The sequence below is a fragment of the Dasypus novemcinctus genome, chromosome 22, assembly GCF_030445035.2.
Source record: "Dasypus novemcinctus isolate mDasNov1 chromosome 22, mDasNov1.1.hap2, whole genome shotgun sequence".
NCBI classification, from domain to species: Eukaryota; Metazoa; Chordata; class Mammalia; order Cingulata; family Dasypodidae; genus Dasypus; species Dasypus novemcinctus.
In genome coordinates this window covers 36,824,622-36,847,420 of record NC_080694.1, presented here as the reverse complement: position 1 = coordinate 36,847,420, position 22,799 = coordinate 36,824,622, and the positions used below count along the sequence as shown (strand labels likewise).

The following is a 22,799-nucleotide window of genomic DNA, read 5'->3' as shown; positions in this document are numbered from 1 at the left end:
AAATGTTACATTAAAAAATATAAGGGAAGCGGACTTGGCCCAATGGATAGGGCATCCGCCTACCACATGGGAGGTCCGCAGTTCAAACCAAGGGCCTCCTTGACCCGTGTGGAGCTGGCCCATGCGCAGTGCTGATGCACGCAAGGAGTGCCATGCCATGCAAGGGTTTTCCCCACATAGGGGAGCCCCACGTGCAAGGAGTGTGCCCAGCGTGAAAAAGTGCAGCCTGCACAAGAATGGCGCAGCACACACGGAGAGCTGACACAACAAGATGACGCAACAAAAAGAGACAGATTCCCATGCCGCTTATAAGGATAGAAGCAGTCACAGAAGAACACACAGCAAATGGACACAGAGAGCAGACAACTGGGGGGGAGAGACATAAGGAGGGAGGGAGGGAGTTCCCATATAGCACACCTCCCCCTCTCCTCCTCCCATATCAACAACCTCTTTCATCATCGTGGCACATTCATTGCATTTGGTGAATACATTTTGGAGCACTGCTACACCATATGGATTATAGTTTACGTTGTAGTTTACACTCTCCCCCAGTCCATTCCGTGGGTTATGGCAGGATATATAATTCCAGCATCTGTCCCTGCAATAGCATTTAGGGAGATTGTTGAGTATGTGGTTGAAACATAATGTTGAGAAAACTCTTTAGAAAATACAATAAGGAAGTGTTACCTGTTTAAGGTGCTTAATGGGGGACATCTGGTACAGGGGCAAGCTTCTAGAGAGTGTGAGTGCTCATCTCTGCATTTTCTGTGCAGTTTTTCTGTAAACCTAAAACTGCTCCAAAGAATAAAGTCTGTTAATTAATAAAAGACAAAGAAAGGGGAAGACAGACAGGAGGCAGGGGTGGAGCCCACAGCCCTCCGCCCCCACCCAGCCCTGAGGTGCAGCCGAGGATGGCTAGCTTCTCAACACAACACAGACAAAATGCGCTTCCGCTTTCTGCCAGCAGTCTTCCTGACAAAGGAAACAGTCTTGGGTGAGGAGCAGCTGTGTGCACATCTCGGGGGGCTGTATGGCCCTGGCTGGAGGCCAGGGGGCCTGAGGGACGGGCAGAGGGGTCGTTGAAACCGCCTCCCCAGCTCAGAGAAGAGCCGAGAACACAAGGCCGGGGCCACAAGGCTGCTTCTGGGCCTGAAGGAAACTGTGTGCAGAGCTCCAGCTTGTCACAGCAGAGGGAAATGGGAGGGAACTAGAAAAAGCAAATCCGGTGAATGCACTTTGCCCCAAAGTGCAACTTCCAGACAGGAAGAGACCTGCCCCACCAGACATTGGTCTCTCAAACAGTAGAAATCCTCGTTCTGACCTCTCACAACCCGTGAGAGCCATCATTCTTGACCTGTGTCTTTTCTTTACCTGCAGGTGTACATTAGCCAGCTCTACTCAACTGACAAGCTCATCATTGAGAACCAAGAGCGGCCCCAGACCTAAGGGGCTGGGTCCAGCCTACACCGGCACCCACGGACCACCTTCAGCACCCATTCTGCGCCTGCGAGGAGGGCTCCCAGCATACACGGATGACCTCTTAGACCAGCTTAAAGTAGCCTCTTGCTCTGGCTGCCATGTAGGAGCCCATCAACTGAGTGACATTTCTTTTTTCTTTAATAGCCTTCATGAAAAAGGCTGAACCGCCTTGGCTCCAGTGTTAAAATGTAGAGTGGAGCTCATTCAGAATAATGCTGTGTTATCGTGTCTCCTCTCCACCCCCACCCCAATTCTGTTGCCCATCGCCACTTGTATAGCACTTATCCAGACTGTGTTTCTGGGTCCTTGACAATAAACAGAACTGTCTCCCTAAGCTAAACTCCCAGTTGCTCCAAAATCTGAGCTTTTCTCTGAAAATCTCCTAAGAGGCGACTTCCTACGCTTTCATTTCCTGCTGATTGTGACAGGGAGACCAAGAGGGATGTCCACCCCAAGCCACGTCCTCCCATGGAATGTCAAGTCCAAGCACCAGGCAAGAGTGGGGGACAGCGGGGAGGAGGCAAGACTGAAGGAAGCAGAGGGTGCAGCCCGGAAAGCCGACGGCAGCAATTTGTGCCTGGGCCCAATATCACAGCGGAGGTGGCAGGCACGTGGACAAGTCGTTTCAACAGGGCTCCTCCAAGTGAGGGCTGAGGCTTAGCCAGGCTGCTCCGGCCCAGAGCTCGCTGGGTGCAAGGTCCACCCCTCTGAAACAGCATCTGCCTCCTCACCCACTCCCCAGCCCCTCTTGGGCACACCGAAGTCCGAGAAAGGATCCCCAAATCTGGCTGACCACCTGGAGAGGACGAGAGTTTTAACAAAGGCAACTCTCGGTCCCTCCCACAGATTTTGACTCAGTGAGCGAGGCTGAGGGCACCATAAATTGTATATATTTTTCAAGCTCCCCCAGTGTTTTCAAAGTTCAGCCCGTTTGGAGACCTTCTGCTCTTTGAGTATGTTACAGACAATGAAGGTATCATCTGTGTACATTGCTCTTTGAAAATAAATTTGTTCAAAATCTACAGAAAGAATCTAGGAAATAGTTTCACTTGATCTCTGGGGGCTTTCTAGGGACCCAGGTGCTATGAGGATGCTTTTTTGTTTCCCTTTGTACATAGTACCAAATGAGTACATTACTTATGTCATTAGTGTGAGAACAGGCCCCTATAAATATTTTCAGTTCCTAAATAGCCGTGACATTTCCACCAATGTGCCAATAAACTGTCCCTCGTGTCATTTTAATTTTCATCGTCCTGTGAGTCAGGAGGCAGTCTGGGCCCACGTCCATTTCCACCCTGATGATAAAAGATTGTGTTGCCCCGTCTCCTCTGTGATCAGAGAGGTGGTTGTGACGGTGCATTCAAAACAGGTAAGACGTAGTCACCCTGTTTGGCAAGATAACCTTTGATTTCAGGATGCTTTTGTCCAAGAGGAAAGTCACAGGCCCCTGTAAGACTGTGAAGTCCTTAGTAGGCCAGGGCCAGTTCCACCTCCAAACAGTCCACGCACAGCCTTGGGAGTGCGATGCTAGAATAACCGTTCAGAGGACGCTAAGCGTGGGTGATGTGGAATTGCGGTCTCCCCTCCAGCTGACAGCCACGTGCAGAGTCACCAGCCTGTCCCTGAGGGCCGCAGGTCACCCCTTCCGCTCTGCGGCAGGAGGTTGTGTGGCCTTTCACCAACAACTGCACCTCGCCAAGGCCGGTGGGTGCCACCTCTGATCTAGACGTGCCTTAATTAATTAGAGCACCTGCTGCTTGGAAACCAAAGTCCAGATTTGAACCTCTTCCCTGAAAGTACCAAATGGCCAGGGCGCAGATGTGGCTGAAGCAGTTGAGCGCCCTCCTCCCACATTGGGAGGTCCTGGGTGCAGTTTCTGGTGCTTCTAAAGAAAAACAAACAATGAGCAGACAATGATCAAAAACAATAAGCAGACAACGAGCAAACAGACGAGGAGCCAGCTCAGAGGAGCCATGTGGCTCAGTGGTTGAGCACCAGCCTTCCACATGAGGTCCTGGGTTCAATTTCCAGCCCCAGTGCCTCAAAAAAAAAAGAACCAAATTGCCAGCAGACTAAAAGCTCCTTAGGAGAATTTCTTCCCCCAGATTCTAGTCCGAGATACAGGAGACCAAGCAAACTTCCTTATTCTGCAGGCCTTAAACAACAGGTCGTTTCTCATGTTCATTAAACCACATGAATGTGTTTGAACACGCCCTGGGCCTTGAGATGACAGAGCTGATTTTTGTAACTCAGATAAAATAACTACATATTTGGAACCTGTAAAAAGACAGGCATGAGAATTCTGCGAGATAAGCCACACACATAAGGTCCTGAGTTTCCCCCAAATTCCAGGTGAAGGCGCGGCAGGCAGAGCCTGTTCCCTTATCCCCCACCCCAGGGGGCCCGAGGCTGGCTCTAGAACTGTGACTGAAATGGCATTCCCCTGACCACGGCCCCTGATGCTTCTATCGTCAAGGAGTCCACTTGGTTTGCTAGGCCCCAGCCGAGGGCTTTGGGGGCGAGGGGCTAGGCGAGCGGCCTGCATCCTCCATCCCTGCCCCCCTCACTCACTGTCCTGAAGATGGGGTGCAGGCTGGGGTCAACCTTCAGCAAGTGAGAAATGCCCTCGTACGCTTACTTAGAAGACAAAAGCCTCTCCCAGGCATGGCTCCACGTGGAACATTTGGGTGGTCCAGCTCCAGTGCCTTCGTATCGGGGAAGCCTCACAGCCACGTGCCTTTTCTGATGACCCCGTTCTCTGGACAGTAGAAATGAGTGACGCTCACCACGGAGCTGAAGCAGAACGCTTACATGGACTCCAGGGCCTGCTGCCAAGGAGCAGGTGCCCCTAACTCCCCCTCATCCTTAGCCTCGCCCAACACCTCAAGCCCCTCACTGTGACCCACAGTCCCCCCAACAGCCACAGAAATCCAAGAGCAAAGAGCTGGACAGGCCACAGGAACAGCCTGCAATGATGACAAAGCCTCAGAGCCGACAGACGTTGGAGCTGGCCTCAGCCCACCCCCAGGCCTGCAGATGTGACAGCCACGCTGCTGCACGTCTCTGGGTCATCCGCGGAACCAGGCTCTGTCCACTACAACCTTCCACTCCTCTCTTAATTCACATGTTCAGTATTGACATGAGTGCCAGGGTGGCAGGGAGAGACCAGGTCACACACGGCCCCTGCCTTCCCGGAGCTTGCAGTCTAGCAGGGAAGGGAGCCAGGAAATAAAGTGACAAGTCTGGTGATGGCACAAAAGGTGAGGTATGGGGGCTACAGCTGCTGATGGAAGGCTGCCCTGAGGAAGAGGGATTCAAGATAAAATGGGGGAAGGAGAATTTGGCTAAACGAATAGAGTACCTGCCTACCACAAGGGAGGTCCAGGGTTCAAACCCAGGGCCTCCTGACCCATGTGATGAACTGGCCCATGTGCAGTGCTGATGCACACAAAGAGTGCTGTGCCACGCAGGGGTGTCCTCTGTTTAGGAGAGCCCCACACACATGGAGTCCACCCAATAAGGAGAGCCGCCTCACACACCAAAAAAGCCTGCCCAGAAGTGGCACCGCACACACGGAGAACTGACACAGCAAGATGACACAACAAAAAGAGACACAGATTCCCAGTGCCACCGACAAGAATACAAGCGGACACAGAAGAACACACAGCGAATGGACACAGACAGTGGACAACTAGGGGGTGGGGGGGAGGGAGAGAGATTTAAAAAAAGAAAATGAAATAAAATAAATTAAATGAGAAAGCAGATGTGGCTCAAGCAGTTGGGTACCCACCTACCACACAGGAGATCCCAGGTTTGGTTCCCAGTGCCTCCTAAAGAAGATAAGCAGGCAGCAAGCTGATGTGCTGAGTTGGCATAGCAAGCTGATGTAACAAGATGATGCAACAAGGAGACAGAAAAAGGAAACACAGAGAAACAATAGGGGGTGGAGGTGGCTCAAGCAATTGGGCGCCTTCCTCACACATGGGAGGTCCCGGATTTAGTTCCTGGTACCTCTTAAAAAGAAGACAAGCAGACACCGTACAACGAACAGACACAGAGGGCAGACAGCGAATACAAAACAATGGGCCAGGGCGGGGGGGGGAGGAATAAATAAGTAAATTTTTTTTTTCCATTAAATAATGAGGAGTTGGCTGGATGAAGATGGAGCTCTCCAGGCAGAAGGAATGATGCATGCAAAGCCTGAGTCTGGAAAAGTTGGTAGGAGGAAGTAAAGGAAGTCCAGGATGACTGGTGGGTGAGGGCAGGGAGACGGGGAGCAGCGAGGATTCTGGACCCTCCCCCAGAAGCTCCCTGGGCCTCTGCAGGCCTCCGGGATTGCTCCTGTGGGATGTGGGATGGGGCTTGTACCACTCACATGGGCAGCAAACACCACCAGAGACCACCAGCCAGAGCCCGACCTGAGGACTTCCTGCTAATTAGGCCAAAGACTAACATTCAGAGGGTCTCCAGGATGGGTTCCTTTTGCCTTACCTGGAATTGCAGGCTGTTAGAAAGCTGGAAAGTTCTTTAGGGTCCTGTGATCTGCCAGCCCACTTTCCCCCTGCAAGAGGCAGAGGCCCAGTTTTGAGTTGACTTTGCAAAATCACAATGTCATTTAGTGAAATTGACTGAAATTAGAACCTTTGGTACATGAGAACATTCTACACGTCTTTCAGGCTATACTCTCCCAGCAGTTAATTTGTTTCCACCATCCTTAACCTTATACCACACCCTATTTCCTCCCTCTGATTTTTTTTTCTTTAAGAAATGTTTTCTAGGAAGCAGATGTGGCTCAAGCAGTTGGGCTCCCGTCTACCATATAGGAGGTCCAGGGTTTGATGCCCAGGGCCTCCTGGTGAGGGCAAGCTGGCCGTGTGGTGAGCTGGCCCACAGAGTGCTGGCCCACGCAGAGTACTGCCCCAAGCAGGAGTGCTGCCCCGCACAGGAGTGCTGGCCAACACAGAGAGCTGGTGTAGCAAGATGACACAACAAAAAAAGAGACACAGAGGAGAGACAATAAGACACAGCAGATCAGGGAACTGAGGTGGCGCAAGAGAATGATTGACTCTCTCCCACTCCAGAAGTTCCCAGGATCAGTTCTGGAGCTGCCCAATGAGAATACAAGCAGACACAGAAGAACACACAGTGAATGGACACTGCAGACAAGGGGCGGGGGAGGGAAATAAATGAAATAAACAAAATCTTTTTTTTTTAACAAGAAATGTTTTATTTCTAGGTGAGTTGCAGATATCCTTTTGCCCTCTGAACAAGCTTCTGTTTAGTGTATCAAATTATAAAGTACCACATGGAAGCATAGGGCTGTGATTTAAATATTGAAATGCATGCAAAAGGTTAGCACATGAATAATCCTGAATATGTGAGACAATTTGCAGATCGCGCAGAAGAGTATTTGGCAAATCTGGACAAGATATTTAGGCTTAATATTCTAGGTCTTGACAACATAACCTAAACATGCTGTGCATGTCACATATGCACACCTAAAGGAAATGCTCCTTTAAAAACCTAGAACCTTTACATCACGATTAAGCTGGCTCTTCATTTATAACAGATGAATTCTCTTTGACTCACTAATTTATAGGAAGTTCTATTGCAATGTTTTCATAATGTTTAAGACACCTTTGCAAACAGTAAATAAAGTAACCTGGCTGATAAAAGAGAAGTTTCTACTTAGTGTCATGAAACTTTCTAAGAAAACTTATCGCTATAGTAGAAAAAGATGCGAATAATTTACAGGAAGTGGTTTTGTGTTTTCCAACGAAGTCAGCTAATCACTGCAGTCTCTAGAGAGGTGTGGCACGAATGCTTAATTATTCACGTGGCCACACTGGTCAACCACGTATTCTCAGTCAGAAACCAATAGGTTCAGAAAGACTCCAACAAATGCAATTCCAGCTGTGTCGGTGGCGGTGATTTCTCGTGGCCTAATTCCAAGACATCAAGACTTTGTTTGGGGGAGCCACTGTGGTATCAGTGGGCCCCTTGCGTGAGGAATGTATCTGAGGGTTCTCCTTCCGGGTCCTTCTTCAGGATCTTTGGACTTAAAGCTTTTCCTTCAACAAAAGCAGGGGCAGCCATCTCATTCCCCAAATGGATATCAATGGTGGATGCAATTTTCACTAGTGGTTCCGGAAGTATGAATAAGGGCTGCAGAAAGATTGGAAAGTGAAGATCCTATGGCTATCGGAGGCATGGTGAGCCACTGTCCATATAGATTCTTGGGAAACATGTAAGAAAAAGCCTGCGGGAAGTGGATGGGGCTCAAGCGATAAGGCCTCTGCCTACCGTATGGGAGGACCTGGGTTCAATCCCTGGGGCCTCCTAGTGAAAAACAAGAAGAGAAAACATGCCCGTGCAGCGAGCCAGTCCCCATGTGGTAAGCCAAGTGCCCACATGGTAAGCCGAGGGCCTGCCCAGCAAGCCCAGTGCCCACGCAAGTGAGTCACACAGCAAGATGATGACAGGACAAAAGAGGCGAAGGGGAGAGTCAAGGTGAAGCGCAGCAGAGACCAGGAACTGAGGTGGCACAGCTGACAGGGAGCCTCTCTCCACATCAGAGGTCCCCAGGATCGAATCCCTCTGAATCCTAGAGGAGAAAGATGAGAAGACAAAAAAAGAGAGAGAAAAACGGATACTGACGATCACACAGCGAATGGACACAGCAAAAGACAGCAGGGTGGGGACAGGGAAGAGGGTAAGAAGCCTGCTGTGTCATAAATCTGCCTTCTCTATCAAGTCCCAGTTTCCCCCAGATGCTTTTTTTTTTTTTTTTTTTCTGTTTTTATTTCTCTGGGATCCTTTTTAACAGCTTGCAGATGGACAGGTGAGCAAGACGCACGTGGGCTCTGGTGATGCCGGGAACCCAGGCCGCGCTGCTGGCTGCTCTTCCTGCCCCTAAGGAGCATCCTCCTGGGTTGGCCAGCGCCTGTGAGATCGTACCCGCGCCTCTGTCCCAGTGAAGCGCTGTTGCTTCGTGCAGCTTCCAAGTCACACCCTGCGCGATGGCCACGAAGCTACCAGCACAGTTTAATGCGTTCGACTTTTTAAAATATTCTTCAGACAGGTCGTTAAGGTTGTCTTCAGCCAAGGTTTGATCACCTGAGTTCAGACCACCTTTACCAAGGAACTTTGACCATGGAAGTGGGGAGGTCCAGAAGAAGAGCTCCCATTTCAAAGGGGACGTTTTCCTTAGGGTACGAAATGCCCGCCTTCTGCTCTTTACCCCTTTCTCTCTTCTTCAGCTGCAGGTATATTTATACTCTGGCCTCAATGCCTGAGTTTCCCTTTCATTTAGAAAGCAAGTTAACAGTTGGCGTGAAATAACTTCAAGAAGAAAAGGAAAGCTCATTCTGTCATAAAATGTACTTTTGCCTGTATACCTGAGTGAATAATCCAGGTGAAGGGCCTCTCATCCTTCAGCCTCGAACCAAACTGAAATCAGCTGTTCTCTCCCTAGCAAGAGAAAGCGAGCGAGCTAGCGAGCAAGCCGTATAACACAAGGGTTTCTGCCCACCACTGCATCAACGGGTGCGTGTGAGAGTGGGTGTGAGATGAGATGGGACGTGCTATAACTCCCTCACTCTGTCTCGGTTCACACCACAGCACCGGCAGGGTGCAAGCACCTCATGAGCTTGGTGTGCCCATAGTATACGTTGTTTCCAGTTTGGGCTGTTATGAATAACGCTGCCATAAGCATTCTTGTACGTATCTCTTGTTAGCTACATGGAGTTTCTGATCATAGGGCATGTGTATATTCCGCCTTAGTAGATACTGCCAAACAGCTTTCCAAAGTGGCTGTCCCACTCCGTTGGTGATTTTAGACGTATCTGCATGTGAGAGCAGGGCTGATGTGAAGGGTGGAGTGGATGGAGCCAGTTCTAGACTGAGGTGCACCCCTGGGTCCTGGGAGGCAGCAGCCTTCATCCAGAGATCATCCTGCCCTGCACCGTGAGGAAAGAAGGCTCAGGGAAACTGAGGCAAAGCCCTCTCCTATCAGAGAGTCCCCTACGGCCAGACCTGAGCATTCTAGTGTCAGTTTCATTGAGGAAACTGGCAGGTACACATGGGAGTACAAAGAATGGATCTGTAGGCATATCAGAGTTGTCCACGGAAAAGTACAGTGTGCAGAACACAAGCTCCGAGAGTGCCATGTCTGTCTGTCCTAATCACCCCGTGTCCAGTGCTACAGCCATGCCTGACAGACACAAGCTCCGAGAGTGCCATGTCTGTCTGTCCTAATCACCCCGTGTCCAGTGCTACAGCCATGCCTGACAGACACAAGCTCCGAGAGTGCCATGTCTGTCTGTCCTAATCACCCCGTGTCCAGTGCTACAGCCATGCCTGACAGACACATCGTGAGTGCTCCACTGAGACTTGAAAGATGGCATGGATTTCCCATGGGCCGACCAAGGAATGCTGGGCACTGTGGGGGAGAGGGCGGAGTATAAAAAGAATCGACGCAGTTTTCCCCTATGGAACTTAGAGCATCTTTACAAGAGGACAGAGCAGTGAAGGCACATTCTTAGAGGGTAGCATGGCAGACAGAAGGAGAGTAAGCCCCTATATTAGTCAGCCAAAAGGGGTGCTGATGCAGAATACCAGAAATCTGCTGGCTTCTCTAAAGGGTATTTATTTTGAGTAGGAGCTTACAAATACCGGGCTATAAGCAAAAGTTACTTCCCTCACCAAAGTCTGTTGCCACCTGTTGGTGCAAGATGGCTGTGGACATTCAGGCTTCCTCTCCCTCTTAAGGCTTTGTGGTCCCAGCTTCTTCCAGTATCAGCTGTAGCTGGGATAAGTCTCATCTCTCCCAGGGCTCATTTCTCTCTGGGCTCAGCTGCTCTGCTCGTTCCACAAGGCCAGCTGTGAACTATCAAGTGAACGTCTCACCTCTCCTCCCGGAGCGTCTGCCGTGACTATAGAGCCATCTCTTCCTCTGTGCTCTTCTCCTGTGTGTTTACTTCCCAGGGCTTCAGCTCCAAAACTCCAACTAACTCTTCTGCCTTGTCGTTTTCTCTGCGAGTCCTACTGACGTGGCCCAACCAAAGCCGTAATCAACATTTAATCAAGTAAAAGTGAACCGTCTGAATCCAAGCCAATCTAACATGCCCAGAGGGGCAGCCCAGTTCACAAACATAATCCAGTATCAATTTTTGGAATTCAACAGCAATATCAAACTGCTACAGCCCCCATAACACTGAAAAGGAGCAGCTTGAAGAGGAAGGCGGTAAATGAGCAGGACTGTCAAAGGACAGTCAACAAAGTGGAGCCCTGCCCCCCACAAAACGTAGCTGCTTAAGACTGGCCTGATGACCTTTGTAGGAGCCATCTTAAGGAAATGCAAGGGCTGTAAGTCAAAGCCATGTGTATACACTGTACACAGTATGTCCTAACAGGATGTATGCATGCTATATATCCCATCGTGTGAGTATCAAGAAGCAAATGGGGAAGCAGATGTGGCTCAAGTGATAAGGCCTCCACCTGTCATATGGGAGGACCCAGGTCCAATCCCTGGGGCCTCCTGGAGAAAAAGATGAGAAAACGTGCCTTCGCCGTGAGCCAGTGCCCGCGTGGCAAGCTGAGTGCCTGCGCGGTGAGCCGAGTGCCCATGCAGTGAGCTGAGTGCCCGCACACCAAGCCAAGTGTCCATGTGGGTGCCCGCGTGGTGAGCCGAGCGCCCATGCAAGAAAGTCACGCAGCAAGATGATGGTGCAATAAAAGAGAGACAAGGGGAGAGTCAAGGCGAAGCACAGCAGAGACCAGGAACTGAGGTGGCACAATTGACAGGGAACCTCTCTCCACATCAGAGGTCCCCAGGATCGAATCCCGGTGAATCCTAGATGAGGAAGACAAGAAAAGAAATAGATTCAGAAGATCACACCACCAATGGACAGCAAAAAACAGCAGGGCAAGGGAAGGGGGAAGGGAAGGGGAAGAAAAAATAAAATGAATGTTAAAAAAAAAAAAGGCCTGTCCTTGACCCAGACAACAAGAACAGCTGGCTGGGTAGCACGTCTGGGGCGACTCTAATTCGTTCCCCAAAGTGTAAAACTTATTTATTCTTCCTACAGGCAGAAAAAGTCAGACAACATGTATCCTCAGTGAAATCAGCAAAAACCAATTGGCCAGAGCCGAAGGGCAAAACGAGAAAGATGCTGAGAAGCAGCTGGACACGAGGCACTTGAGGCACTTCCCACTCGGCTCACAACAACTATGTAGGCAGGAACCGCAGGCCCCGCGGTTAAGGGGCTCGTGGGGAAGCGGGCAGCCAGCAGGGGCGCGCCCACCCACCCCGAGCCCCCGCCTGTGCTTCTGCCCTGGCGGCTAGAACTGCTTGACAGCGGAGGGCCTGGCGAGCTTCAGACGCTTCCCAGCGACGGGCTTTTCAAAGGATCGCTTTAAATGATCGTTGTTATTGCTACCGCAGAACTGCATTTTGAACCAGTTCAACAAGAAATTGCAAACATACAAAGAGTTCTCGTGGACTCTTTACCCGGATTTTCCCATTGATTGCATCTTACGCAACCACGACCTGTCAAAACCAGGAGATCAACATTGGGGCCACGTGTTCAACTCGGGGTTTCTCGACCTCGTCACTGCCGACCTTGTGGGTCAGAAAACCCTCTGTTGTGGGCTGCCTGAGTGTCGCAGGAGGGTCCAGCAGTGTCCCTGGCCCCCACCCATTTGATGCCAGCAGCACCGCTCCCCTCCCCCACGTGTTGTGGCAATGAAAAATGTCTCCAACCCCAACGGCAGCTTTTTTTTAAAGATTTATTTTGCTTATTTATTTCTGCCTGTTCCTGTCATTGTTTGCACTCCCTGTCTGCTCCTCTTCTGTTTTAGGAGGTACCGGGAACCGAACCCAGGACCTCCCCTGTGGGAGAGAGGTACCCATTTGCTTGAGCCACATCCACTCCATATGTGTGTCTTGTTGTGTTTCCTCGCTGTGTCATTTTGTTGCGTCAGATCACCGTGCCAGCCCGTTGCATCAGCTTCTTTAGGATGCACCGGAAATTGAACCTGGGACCTCCCATGTGGTAGGCAGGCACCCAACAACTTGAGTCACATCTGCTTCCCTCAGTGATAGCTTTAAAGTACCAAACAGGAGTGGGTGTAGCTCAGTGGTTGAGCACCTGCTTAACACATCCGAGTCCCAGGTTCGATCCCTGGTACCACCTAAGAAAATGAAGTACCAAATAAACAATAAACAAAAATTCATTATTTTATTCAAACCTTGGCTTTGGGTTCAACAATTTTAGGCATCACACAATCAGAAAAATAACCATGCAGCATCTAGTGCAACGACAGCAACAGAAAACATCCCCAGGATCGAAAAGACATTTTCAAACCACCAGGATACAACCAAGCTCCTAAAAATCGAGGAGAAGCATCAGCACCGGGTTTTGACTACAGTAGCTCCCGGTTTAAATAAACACTGTCAAAAACCACATTCACAGAAATCTGCTGCACGTCCCAGACATCCCCCCGGGCACGCTTCTCAAGCGAGCCTTAAGAACTGAGGCGAACAGGGTTATCCTCACTCACATTATAAGGAACTGCATCCGATTCCAACAAATCACGTAAGAATATACCGTCCAGCTAGAGGCCCGCGCCTGCTGCCGCGGCGGGCGATAAAGGCGTGCTTGGCCCCACTGGGCCTCAGTTAAGCGGGATGGACACAAGACAAGGTGGCCCTCTTTGTCCGGCACTGGAGTCCCCCCACCCCCAGGAGCCTCGTCAACCCCCACTGGCAAGTCGGGTCAGACCCCACAGCCAGCGTCCCCGGAAAGCTTCCACACCCATCTAGTGAGGCTAAACTGCATTTGCAGCCCCCGAGGAAGGCATGTGGGCATTTCAGTGAAATTGCAGTAAGGGCAGACCTCCGTCGCACAGGTCCCGGCTGACACTGGGAGGTCCGACTCCGACCTGTGTGCGCTTCTCAGCAGACGGGGTCTGCCGGCCACACCACCCCAGTGCTCCCACCCGGGAATGCAGGTGCCAGCCGCTGCCTCTCAGCCCGGGCCAAGGAAAAGGTTGTCGAATGTCATAAAAGCCTTTGGCTGTGACACTTGTCCGCAGAGCGCAGGCTCCGTTTGTGAGGTCCTGATTTTTCCTGTGCTTCTGAACCAATGGACGTGGCCGAGGCAGAAGTGAAGGCTCACGACAGCGCGCGCTCTCGCGGCTGCCCACAGCCCCTGCCCAGGCGGGCGGCCTGCACAGGCTTTCACCCTGCATTTCCTCCCAGCCCAGCTCTGGATAAGGGCATGCAGAGGCAGCCCGGAGCAGCCCCTGGCTTCCAGAGCTCAGCGTCTTCAGCAGCCACAAGACCTAAGTCCCTTTTTAAAGGACATGTTGGTAAACAGCAACGTCCGGAATAACAACAGAAGCAACATCTAGTTCTTATTTTTAGGAGAGAGGGTTTCCCAGATTTTTCTAAGCATGTATTTTTTTTTCTAAAAGAGCATATTGTGTATTTCATTGTTAAGCACTTGTCTGCAATTTAATACCCAAGTGTAATGATATTTATAGCGATCCCAGGGACCTTCAAACTCAAGTGGAGTTAAGATTTTAAAAGCCCAATATGGCAAAAAGACCCTCACTAGGCTCTGGATAGGCACTTAAACTGTGACATCAGCTGACACTCAGGCTTTTCTGCTTTTGGCCTGGAAGAAAACAGAATATCAAAACCAACATGGGAAGCAAATGTGCCTCAAACAGTTGAGCACCAACCTACCACACGGGAGGTCCCAGGTTCAGTTTCTGGTGCCACCTAAAGAAGACAAACAAACAACAAGCAGACAATGAGCAGACATAAAGCAAAAACAACAAGCAAGACAATGAGCAGACAATTAGAAGACAACAAGCAAAACCAACGAGCAGGGAGCAGATGTGGCTCGAGCAGTTGGGCACCTGCCTCCCAGGTGGGAGGTCCTGGGTTCAGTTCCCATTGCCTCCTAACGAAAGAATACACAACAAGCAGACAACGAACAAAAAAAAAAACCAAAAACAAGCAGACAACGAGTAGTCATCAAGGAAAAACAACAAGCAGACAATGAGCAAAAACAACAAGCAGATGAGGGAGCCATACTGGGGGAAAATGGGAAAAACAACAACAACAACCAACATGCCTGAAGTTTTTATTAAAACATGTCGGCTCTTTAACCAGACTGAAGGAAACACACATGGATGTTTCCATCCAGACAGATGGAATGGTCTGGCGGATTTAAAGTGGTTCCGAATATAAATCCATCACCTTTCGAAATCATGTAAAACTTCAGAGAAAACCTAATTGTCCAGGGACTTGTAACCTCTTTCACCTACTTAGGGTATAGAAAGATGCCACTTCAACTGCGGCAGAGCAGTCTCCGTAAAACAAAAGCCCATTACCCCGAGACGTCAGCGGGCAGCTGAAACCACATACCCTCCCGAGAGCACTGAAAGGTGGCCCCTTTTAAAGACTGTTGGTTTCCCATGAACATAAATCTCATCTGCTTGAGTGGATGCTTCCTCAACGTCATGCCAGCGTAGCAGCTATTTGAAGAAAAGCCATCTGCAAGATGTCCACATGAATTTTTCAGCCTGGGGATTCAATGTTTCACGCTTTGTTCAAGAAATCCCCAGCCTTGACTCTACTCAATTCAGAATTTCAGACCATAATTTTCATTTCAGAATACGCTAGCATGCTGTTTGCTCTCCTTGGGAAATGACTTCCGGTAACAAGCCTCAAGTGCCCACAAAATACATGGGCTGAGTAAAGACAATCAGAGGGGAGCTATACCGGTCCAATTTCTTTAAATGCCTCTAAGTTACTCTAAAACATATTTGTAGACAGGTAGATTTCCCAGTAGAACTGGCTTCAGACTCACTACTTAAACAGATTTCTCTCCTATTAGTCTCACTAGGCAAATCTCACCAGTACATGCTACAAATAAGCCCTTGACCTTTGCCATCTCAAAAATCTTTCACCTGAAACGTAGCTGTTCTTTCCTTGCAAAAATTTGCCTGCTCACAGACTCCCAAAATCGAAGAATTAAAGTCCACAAAATACAAATACAAGGTTTACCTAAAAGAGCCAAAGGAGTTGAAACCCTAGTGAGCCTCCAGTTAGGGTCTGTATTTGCCCAAAATGTAAACACTCCGACAACCAGCCCTTGGAGGAGGAAAGGATCACGGAGGGGTGCGGCCTTACGGCCTCCCTCATCAGCTGAAGGTAGTAGCAGGGAAGCAGACAGTGCCAGCTGTGGGATCAGACCACTGCCCAGGCAGAAGAGAAACCAGGCACCTGCCCACTTACCTGCAAGGTGGCCAGGCTGCTCGGCAAGGAGGGCCGGGGCCACGGGGACGCCCAGGACTTCCAGGTGCCCCGACTCCCAGCCCCTTACCCCACTGAGGACAAATCGCACATCCCCAATGCACCGCTCTTTCCACCGATGGGAGCAATCAAAGACGCCCGCTCGGCTCAGCCCCCTGATTCCACAAAGCAAGCAGCACACCCGACTTCCTCCCTCTGAAGAGCTCACCACGCTGATCGCAGTTCCCCAAGTGGCTCGAAGCCACAGCGCGCTCGAGGACGGAAACACGCACTGAGTCAGGGAATGAGAAGAGTTAGCAGAGAAATCGGTGTAAGGACCGCTGTGCTAGGGTGCAGAAATATGGAAACCCCGAGAAACACCATCTGAAAAGTCGTCGATCACGAAGCTCCAGAAAGGAAGGGAGCAGGAAAGGCTCGGCTTCAGCCTGGCGCAGCACCTGGTGGGCAAGTCTCAAGGCCCACAGCGCTTCCAAGGAACCCCCCGCCACCTGAGGAGAGGGCAGGCTCCCCAGAGGACACGATGCCCCGACCACGCTCCAGGTCCGCTGAGGACAGCCGCCCCTGCCCAGCGCCTGCAGCAAGGCGGCTGAGCTGTGGAGCTGTGAGCTTTGCTCCCCTGGGCACAGCATGTCTCCAGAGCTCAGGGGTGTCCCAGAGTCGGCACCCACTTCCCTAGTTCGTGGAACCAGCTGGCCACCTCACTGCAGAAACCAGAGTTGAGGGGAAATTCCGTTCCATACAAACATCTGCTGCATTTCCAGACGCTGCTTCTCACTCTTAGAGACGCACATTTCACCCAACCTTCTTCGGCTCAGTGGTCCACGGAACTACCTGCCCATAAAGAAGACACTAGACTCTCACTGGCGGATGGCAGGGTCATTAAATGAGCCAAGTACAACTTCTTTTTTGTTTTGTTGAGATACCACAGACCAGGGATTGAACCCAGGTCCTCATATGTGGGAAGCCAGCGCTCAACCATGGAGCCACACTGGCTCCCCTGAGTTGTTTCTTTTTTTTCTGTTTGTTTGCTTGTTGTTTTTGTTTTTTGGAGGAACCGGGGATCGAAACCAGGACCTCCCGTGTGGGAGGCAGGCGCCCAACCACTCGAGCCACATCCGCTCCAGACAGCTTGGTTTTTAATCCCTAGAGTTGGGAAAGGTTTTTAAGTTATTACATTTTCAAGCAGAATGATTCTCACTCAAGTTGAGGTAAATATTGTTGCAAAATAGCAACGGTTGCATCGTTGGAATTTTGTTTAGGGGTGTGTGTAACACAGGGTGTTTTAATTCCTTTCAGGAAATGCAATCAAATATTTTCTGTACTCCTTTGAAACTAATTTTTTAAAGTCTTATAAATCAAGCCTGTTATAATGTCCTTACATTTCATTACACAATATTTGCTATTTGTCTACAATGACAAATTGGCACTTTATAAGATAAAATTGACATTTAAAAGATACTTAATTCTAGTACTTTGTAAACCTAAAGGCATTTGCACAAAGATTAAACTATACAAACATTTTTTCACAGAATTCTAAACCTTTGAAAAGGTGTCTTTGAATCTTTGAAAAGATTTGGGGAAGAACAAAGCTAGATTTCCCTTCCTAATAGCTATGTTTGCTGTTCATTTTATTATGAAATATTTTAAAATTAATTTTTTGAATTCCAAAATACATGTTTGAAACTCAACAATGGTTTTTATAGGAAGAGAAAATCTGCTGTACCCACCTCTTAAAAATCCAATTCTTAGCATCTGTTTTAGTCTAGATCTGGTAGATTATGGTTTTAAAGGATACTAGACAAAAGGATCTCAATTTTGATCTTTATATTGAACTCCATTACTTAAATTTCATCCTAATTTAAATTTTAATCCAAAATAATTCATCATTGTCATATAAACCATCATTTTCCAAACAGTGATATAGGCTGTCTATAACATTTTGAACTAAAATATCTCTTGATATTTTTCAACTAAACTGTATTTATAAATACATAAAATATAAAATATATTTATCCAGATGTGGCTATATTATACAATAAAGCACTTTAAAGAAATGGTGTACCAGTCCCAAGAATACCTGGAAGCTGCATGAAAATATTTGATTCCTTTTGTATTTAATAGCAGAAAAGGGACCGAAAGCTAGTAAATGAAAGCTAGTAACAGGTTCATTTTTATTTTCAGAAAGGTTTTTTTAAACATACTGAATTAAATATTATTTCTTTGTTGTGGCCATTTTTTAAAAGTCTGCTTTACTCCACATGTAAATTATAACTCACTAACTCCTGATGGTTGTCCTCAGGAAATTACTAGTAATTCCATTTAATAAAATATCACTTTATTATTTTCAAGTTTTCATCATCACATAACTTGGGGAAGCACTACCACTGTCGCAAGGGATATCGCCAACCAAAGTTCAAACTACGTATTTCTGTAACTTAAGATGCCACATCTTGAGGCAATGGAAATATGTGGCAGTTTTTTTAGTTTCATGGAAATTCAGATGGGCGATACAATCTCAGATGATTTGTACTGTTTCTTACACAAAATAAGTCAACAGGTGGATTCCCCTCACCAGCACTGCAATAACTGCACAAATAAAGGTCATACTTATTCTAACAAAGATGAACTGAGAATTACACAAAGTTTTAAAGTATTACGCAAAAAAGGTTTATTGCAAGTGGTTGAAATTCGCTAAACGTTTAACATGATACATTTTGACAGTCCCATGCTTTTAAAGTATGGGACTCTCAGCATACAGTGCTTAAACATTACTACTTCTTTACACGAGGGGCTGCCAAACTTTCCATGGTCAGTCAGATAGTAAATATTGCAGGCTGTTCCATCTGCGCCTGCTGTGTCCACTTAACTCCACCGCTGTAGCAGAAAGCAGCTTTGTCTAAAACCAAAGCGCATCAGCTGGGTGTCCTCCCACTTTATTTATGGACCCAAATTTAAATTTCCTATAATGTTCACAGCATGAAATAATATTCTTTTGAATTTTTTCCAACCATTTAAAAAAGTAAAAACTATTCTTAAACTCACAGACCATACAATAAAACACAAAAACAAAATCGGGATGCAGGTGGAATGTAACCCATGGGCTGTAGTTGGCAGACACCTGCTCTAGGAGGCTGAAAGCGAAAACCGCCCCTCCCGAAAGACTGCCATGCCAAAAAGAATTGGTTGTGCCAGCCATGTGCCGGAAGATACGAAAACGTAAAATAATTAAAAATTTTTTTTAATTTAAAAAGCAAAGCAAAGAAAAAGGTAAATTACCAAAGGATGACCATGGTGTGAAGGAATCAGGCCTCCCCCAGGACGCCCACCCCTCCACCCATGGCCCATCATCCTGGCTCCACAGCCACCAGCAGTGAGTACAGGAGCCCATCCAGATCCCTCACTGGTGGACCTCAGTGTAGAGGCCCACCCCCTACCTACCAATGCTGGGCATGCTTCATCTTCTTCATCATCATCATCATCATCACATCATTAGGTCAGTTTATCATCATCATCATCATCAAATTATCAGGTCAGTTTATCATCATCATCATCACCATCAAATCATCAGATCAGTTTATCATCATCGTCAAATCAGTTTACCATCATCACCATCAAATCATCAGGTCAGTTTATCATCATCGTCATCATTGACTCATCAGGTCAGTTTATCATCATCATCACCATCTAATCATCAGATCAGTTTATCATCATCATCAAATCAGTTTACCATCATCATCATCAAATCATCAGATCAGTTTATCATCATCATCAAATCATCAGATCAGTTTATCATCATCATCAAATCATCAGGTTTATCACCATCATCATCATCATCAAATCATGAGGTCAGTTTCCCCTGGGCTCTGCCGGGGACAAGGGCCCGGCCTCGCAGCCTGTGAAGGGGCCACCAGGGGTTTGCAGCTCTTCCCAGCTTGGCCCAAGAGGCACCGGGCACGTGGCGGGCTAGACAGAGCCTTGCTGCAGGGAGCCAAGACCTAAGCATTGCAATAACCCTTCAGTTCACCAAACATCGTATCTGGGGGACAGAACTTCTACAAAACGTTTTGGGAGAAAAAAAGCTTTTTTTTTTTTTTTTGCAAAGTATGGGAAATCTGGGCCTTTCCACACCAGAAAGAATCGGTTAAGAAACATTCGGAAATACTGACAATTGTTAAAGTGCACGTGTCACCTGCTGACAAAAGTCACTGCCTGTCAAAGGCCCCAAAGGCATCAAGGGGCTTAAAAGCTTAAAAGAGCTTGCAAGTGACCTCTACTTTTTTGTAAAGCGCTTTTGTACACAAATGCAAACATTGGGTAAATAAGTTTGGACAAACAGTAAGATTAGAGGGTAAAAAAGAAAAGAAAAAAAAAAAAAAGATTAGAGGCAGCCTGCTGCTCCCCAGCTCTGTTCCCACCCGGTTTTCGCTGAGAAACGGGTCTCCGGGCAGGGGCCTGGGGCGCCGCCCTGCGCCTCGCTTTGCGCGCTGGTGGCGGCGCGACTTGGGGAAGCTTCCTCCTTTCCCACGGGTCCGCAGCCGGGGCTGAACCACAGCTCCCACAGGTAATCCAAATGCCAAGGTCCTCGTGGCCGCACTCTGGGTCAGGGGCCTTTTTCTTGGAGAAGGCGACTGCAGGGACCTTAGGGATTCCTCTCCATTCTGATGGGGAGCGGCAATTCTAGAATCCCTAGGTAGACCCAACTGACCCGAAGACTGAGGCCAGCAAGTTTCGGAGCTTTGCCAGGCTCTGTGCAGGGGAAGGTTCCGGCTCCCTTTCCCTCCACGCGCCCCTCGATAAAGGGTCCAGTCCGCCCGGGGCCAGGGCGCTGTCACTTGTCCCCAGCAAATCACCCAGGAGACAAAAGCGGGTTGCTGCGCTCCCCCACTGCTCCGCACCTTCTCACGGCCCGGAAGCGCTCACCGGGCCGGCGCCGGGCTGGGGAAGGGCCGGTCCTCCAGGGTCAGAGCACGTCCGTGGGGCGCGCAGGACGCAGCGTGTAGTTGGCGCCCGCGTTGTTGTCCCAATACTCGCCCTGCGCGCAGCGATAGCAGACCGCGAAGTGGACGGCGACGCCCTGCCCACCGGTGTCCTCGTCCTCCGTGGGCTGCAGGCCCGGGGGCAGGCACAGAGAGAAGTGGAAGCGCTCGGTGCCCGGCTCCTCCGCAGCACGCCCGGGCCCCGGGCCCCCCGAAGGGACCTCGGGCGGCGGCAGCTCTGGGGGCTGCAACTCGGCGGGCACGTCCAGGAAAGAGCGCCACTCGGTGAAGGTGTAGCGCACGGTCACGGCCTTCGGCCCCGGACAGCCAAGCACCCGGCCGGAACCGGTCACCTCCGCGCCCGAGGGCGCCGCGCACTCCACGCGCTCCAGGCACACGCGTTGCTCGCGCAGACGCTCGGCGGCCGCGCCGGGGCCCGGGAGCTGGAAGAGCGGCCGCAGGCGGGGCGCCGCGGGGAGCGGCGTGGAGAGGGGCGCGGCCGCGGCCAGCAGCCCCCCGAGCTGCTCCAGGTCGGCGGCGCGCATGGGGAAGCTGCGCAGGCGGGAGAACACGGCGGGTGGCACCTGCGGCTCCTCGGCGTCGCTGAAGTGCCTCACGCTGGCCAGGCGCAGCCCCAGCGTGTCCGCGAACTGCACCCGTTTCTTGCACTTGGGACAGCAGCCGCCCGGGTCGTGGGGCTCGTCCGCAGGCGACGCGCCCAGCTCCGGGCCCTGCTGCTGCTGCTGCTGCAGGAATTTAGCCGCCTGCAGGATGGGGTCCGCGGGCAGCGAGAAGGAGCGCGCGCGGCGCCGGCGGCGCCACTCCAGCAGCTCCTCCTGCTCGCAGCAGTCCTCCTCCTCCTGTGGGGACACGGGGCTGACCCCGAGCCGGCCGTCGGGACCCGGGGCCTCGGAGGCGCTCCCTCCGGCCTCGCCACCCTCCACGTACAGGCTCCCCGGGCCGGGCGGCCCCTCGGCCTCCTCGGCGTCTTCACCGCGCCTCAGAAGTCCCAGCGTCTCCAAAGTTAGCAACTTCGTCTCCGGGGCCTCCATGACGCCGTCGGGCCGTGGCTCAAGATCCGCGGGAGACTCAACGCGTCTTCGCGCCGTGGAGCAGCGCGGAGCCCCCAGCTGGCGCGACCTCCTGGCCCGATCCTGCCCCAGGCCTTAGAAGGAAACCGCCGCGCCCCTGAGAGTCTCCGGGTCTTAGCGGCCGCTGCTCCGGGGTAGAGTGGGAGGGGTTGCGGCGACCCTCGGCCACCTGGGGCGGCGGGTTTCCTCGAGCGCTCGGGCGCACAACAGGGTGCAGGCCCCGGGCTCCCCTCCGCGCCACTCCCCGGCAGCAGCGGCGTCTGCGCGCCTCCCCGAGCGCCTGGCGGGGGAGGCCCGGGCCGCACCGAGCCCTCCTCGCGGCGCCGAGCGCGTCTTCCTCCCGCCGACGGACTTGCGCCCCCGGGGCCGCCGGGCCTGCCCTCCTGGCGGTCGCGTCTGCCAAGGGAGTCCCCGGGGCGGGCTGGCAGTGGACAACCACTCAGGATACTCTCCTCCCGGGCATCCCCCGGCTCATTTCTCCTTTCCCAAACTTGAGCGACCCCGGGGCCAGCCCCTCCGGAAACAGGACACGCCCCGGCGCGCTCGGCTCCCGGCGCTTCCCAAAACCCGGAGGCCGGAGCTGCCGACCCGACCCGCCCAGAGGAGGCGCGGGTGGGCTCGGCCGACTTTGACCCGGGAAGGCGCGGGGGGCGCGCTCCGGGAGGCGGGCGCCGAGACGCCGGCAGCCGGAGGACATTCGCGCCGGGCGGGCGCGCACGTAGCGCCCCGGGGCCCCGCCTCGCCGCGGGTCGGCGCTCCTGGGCGGGGAGGGTGGGCCGCCGCGGGGCAGGCACCCACCACCTCCCGCCTCAGGGCCCGGGGGGCTTCCAAGAAGCGGCTTGTTTGTTTGTTTAATTACCTCGATCTCCGTCACTGCGGCTCAGAAGTGAGCGGGCGTCGGCGTCACCCGGAGGGCTGGTGAGG

General features: G+C 51.0%; 2 protein-coding genes and 1 long non-coding RNA gene across 5 annotated transcripts in view; 1 reads left to right on the top strand and 2 right to left on the bottom strand.

Moving 5' to 3' along the window:
• The window catches only part of LYRM4 (LYR motif containing 4), a 150,543-nt gene extending 148,033 nt beyond the window's left edge, over nt 1–2,510 (top strand). For both annotated transcript variants that reach the window (XM_004479211.5, XM_071210959.1), the window contains one exon: nt 1,378–2,510. In XM_004479211.5, the coding sequence (XP_004479268.1) occupies nt 1,378–1,446 (69 nt within the window). In that variant the 3' untranslated portion in view covers nt 1,447–2,510. The remainder of the gene's footprint in view (nt 1–1,377) is intronic.
• LOC139437296 (uncharacterized) lies at nt 291–22,799 on the bottom strand. Of its 2 annotated transcripts, XR_011647032.1 has the most exons (4): nt 22,735–22,799; nt 5,971–6,040; nt 688–792; nt 291–598 (listed from the first exon to the last, which is right to left on the bottom strand). It is a non-coding gene; the product is annotated as an uncharacterized lncRNA (long non-coding RNA). The 2 variants fall into 2 exon arrangements; XR_011647031.1 differs by having other exon boundaries at nt 688–6,040.
• Nucleotides 8,254–22,565, bottom strand: PPP1R3G (protein phosphatase 1 regulatory subunit 3G). Its single transcript, XM_058285189.2, has one exon. The coding sequence runs from the start codon at nt 21,834–21,836 to the stop codon at nt 20,769–20,771; it is 1,068 nt and encodes a 355-aa protein (XP_058141172.1). The 5' UTR covers nt 21,837–22,565; the 3' UTR covers nt 8,254–20,768.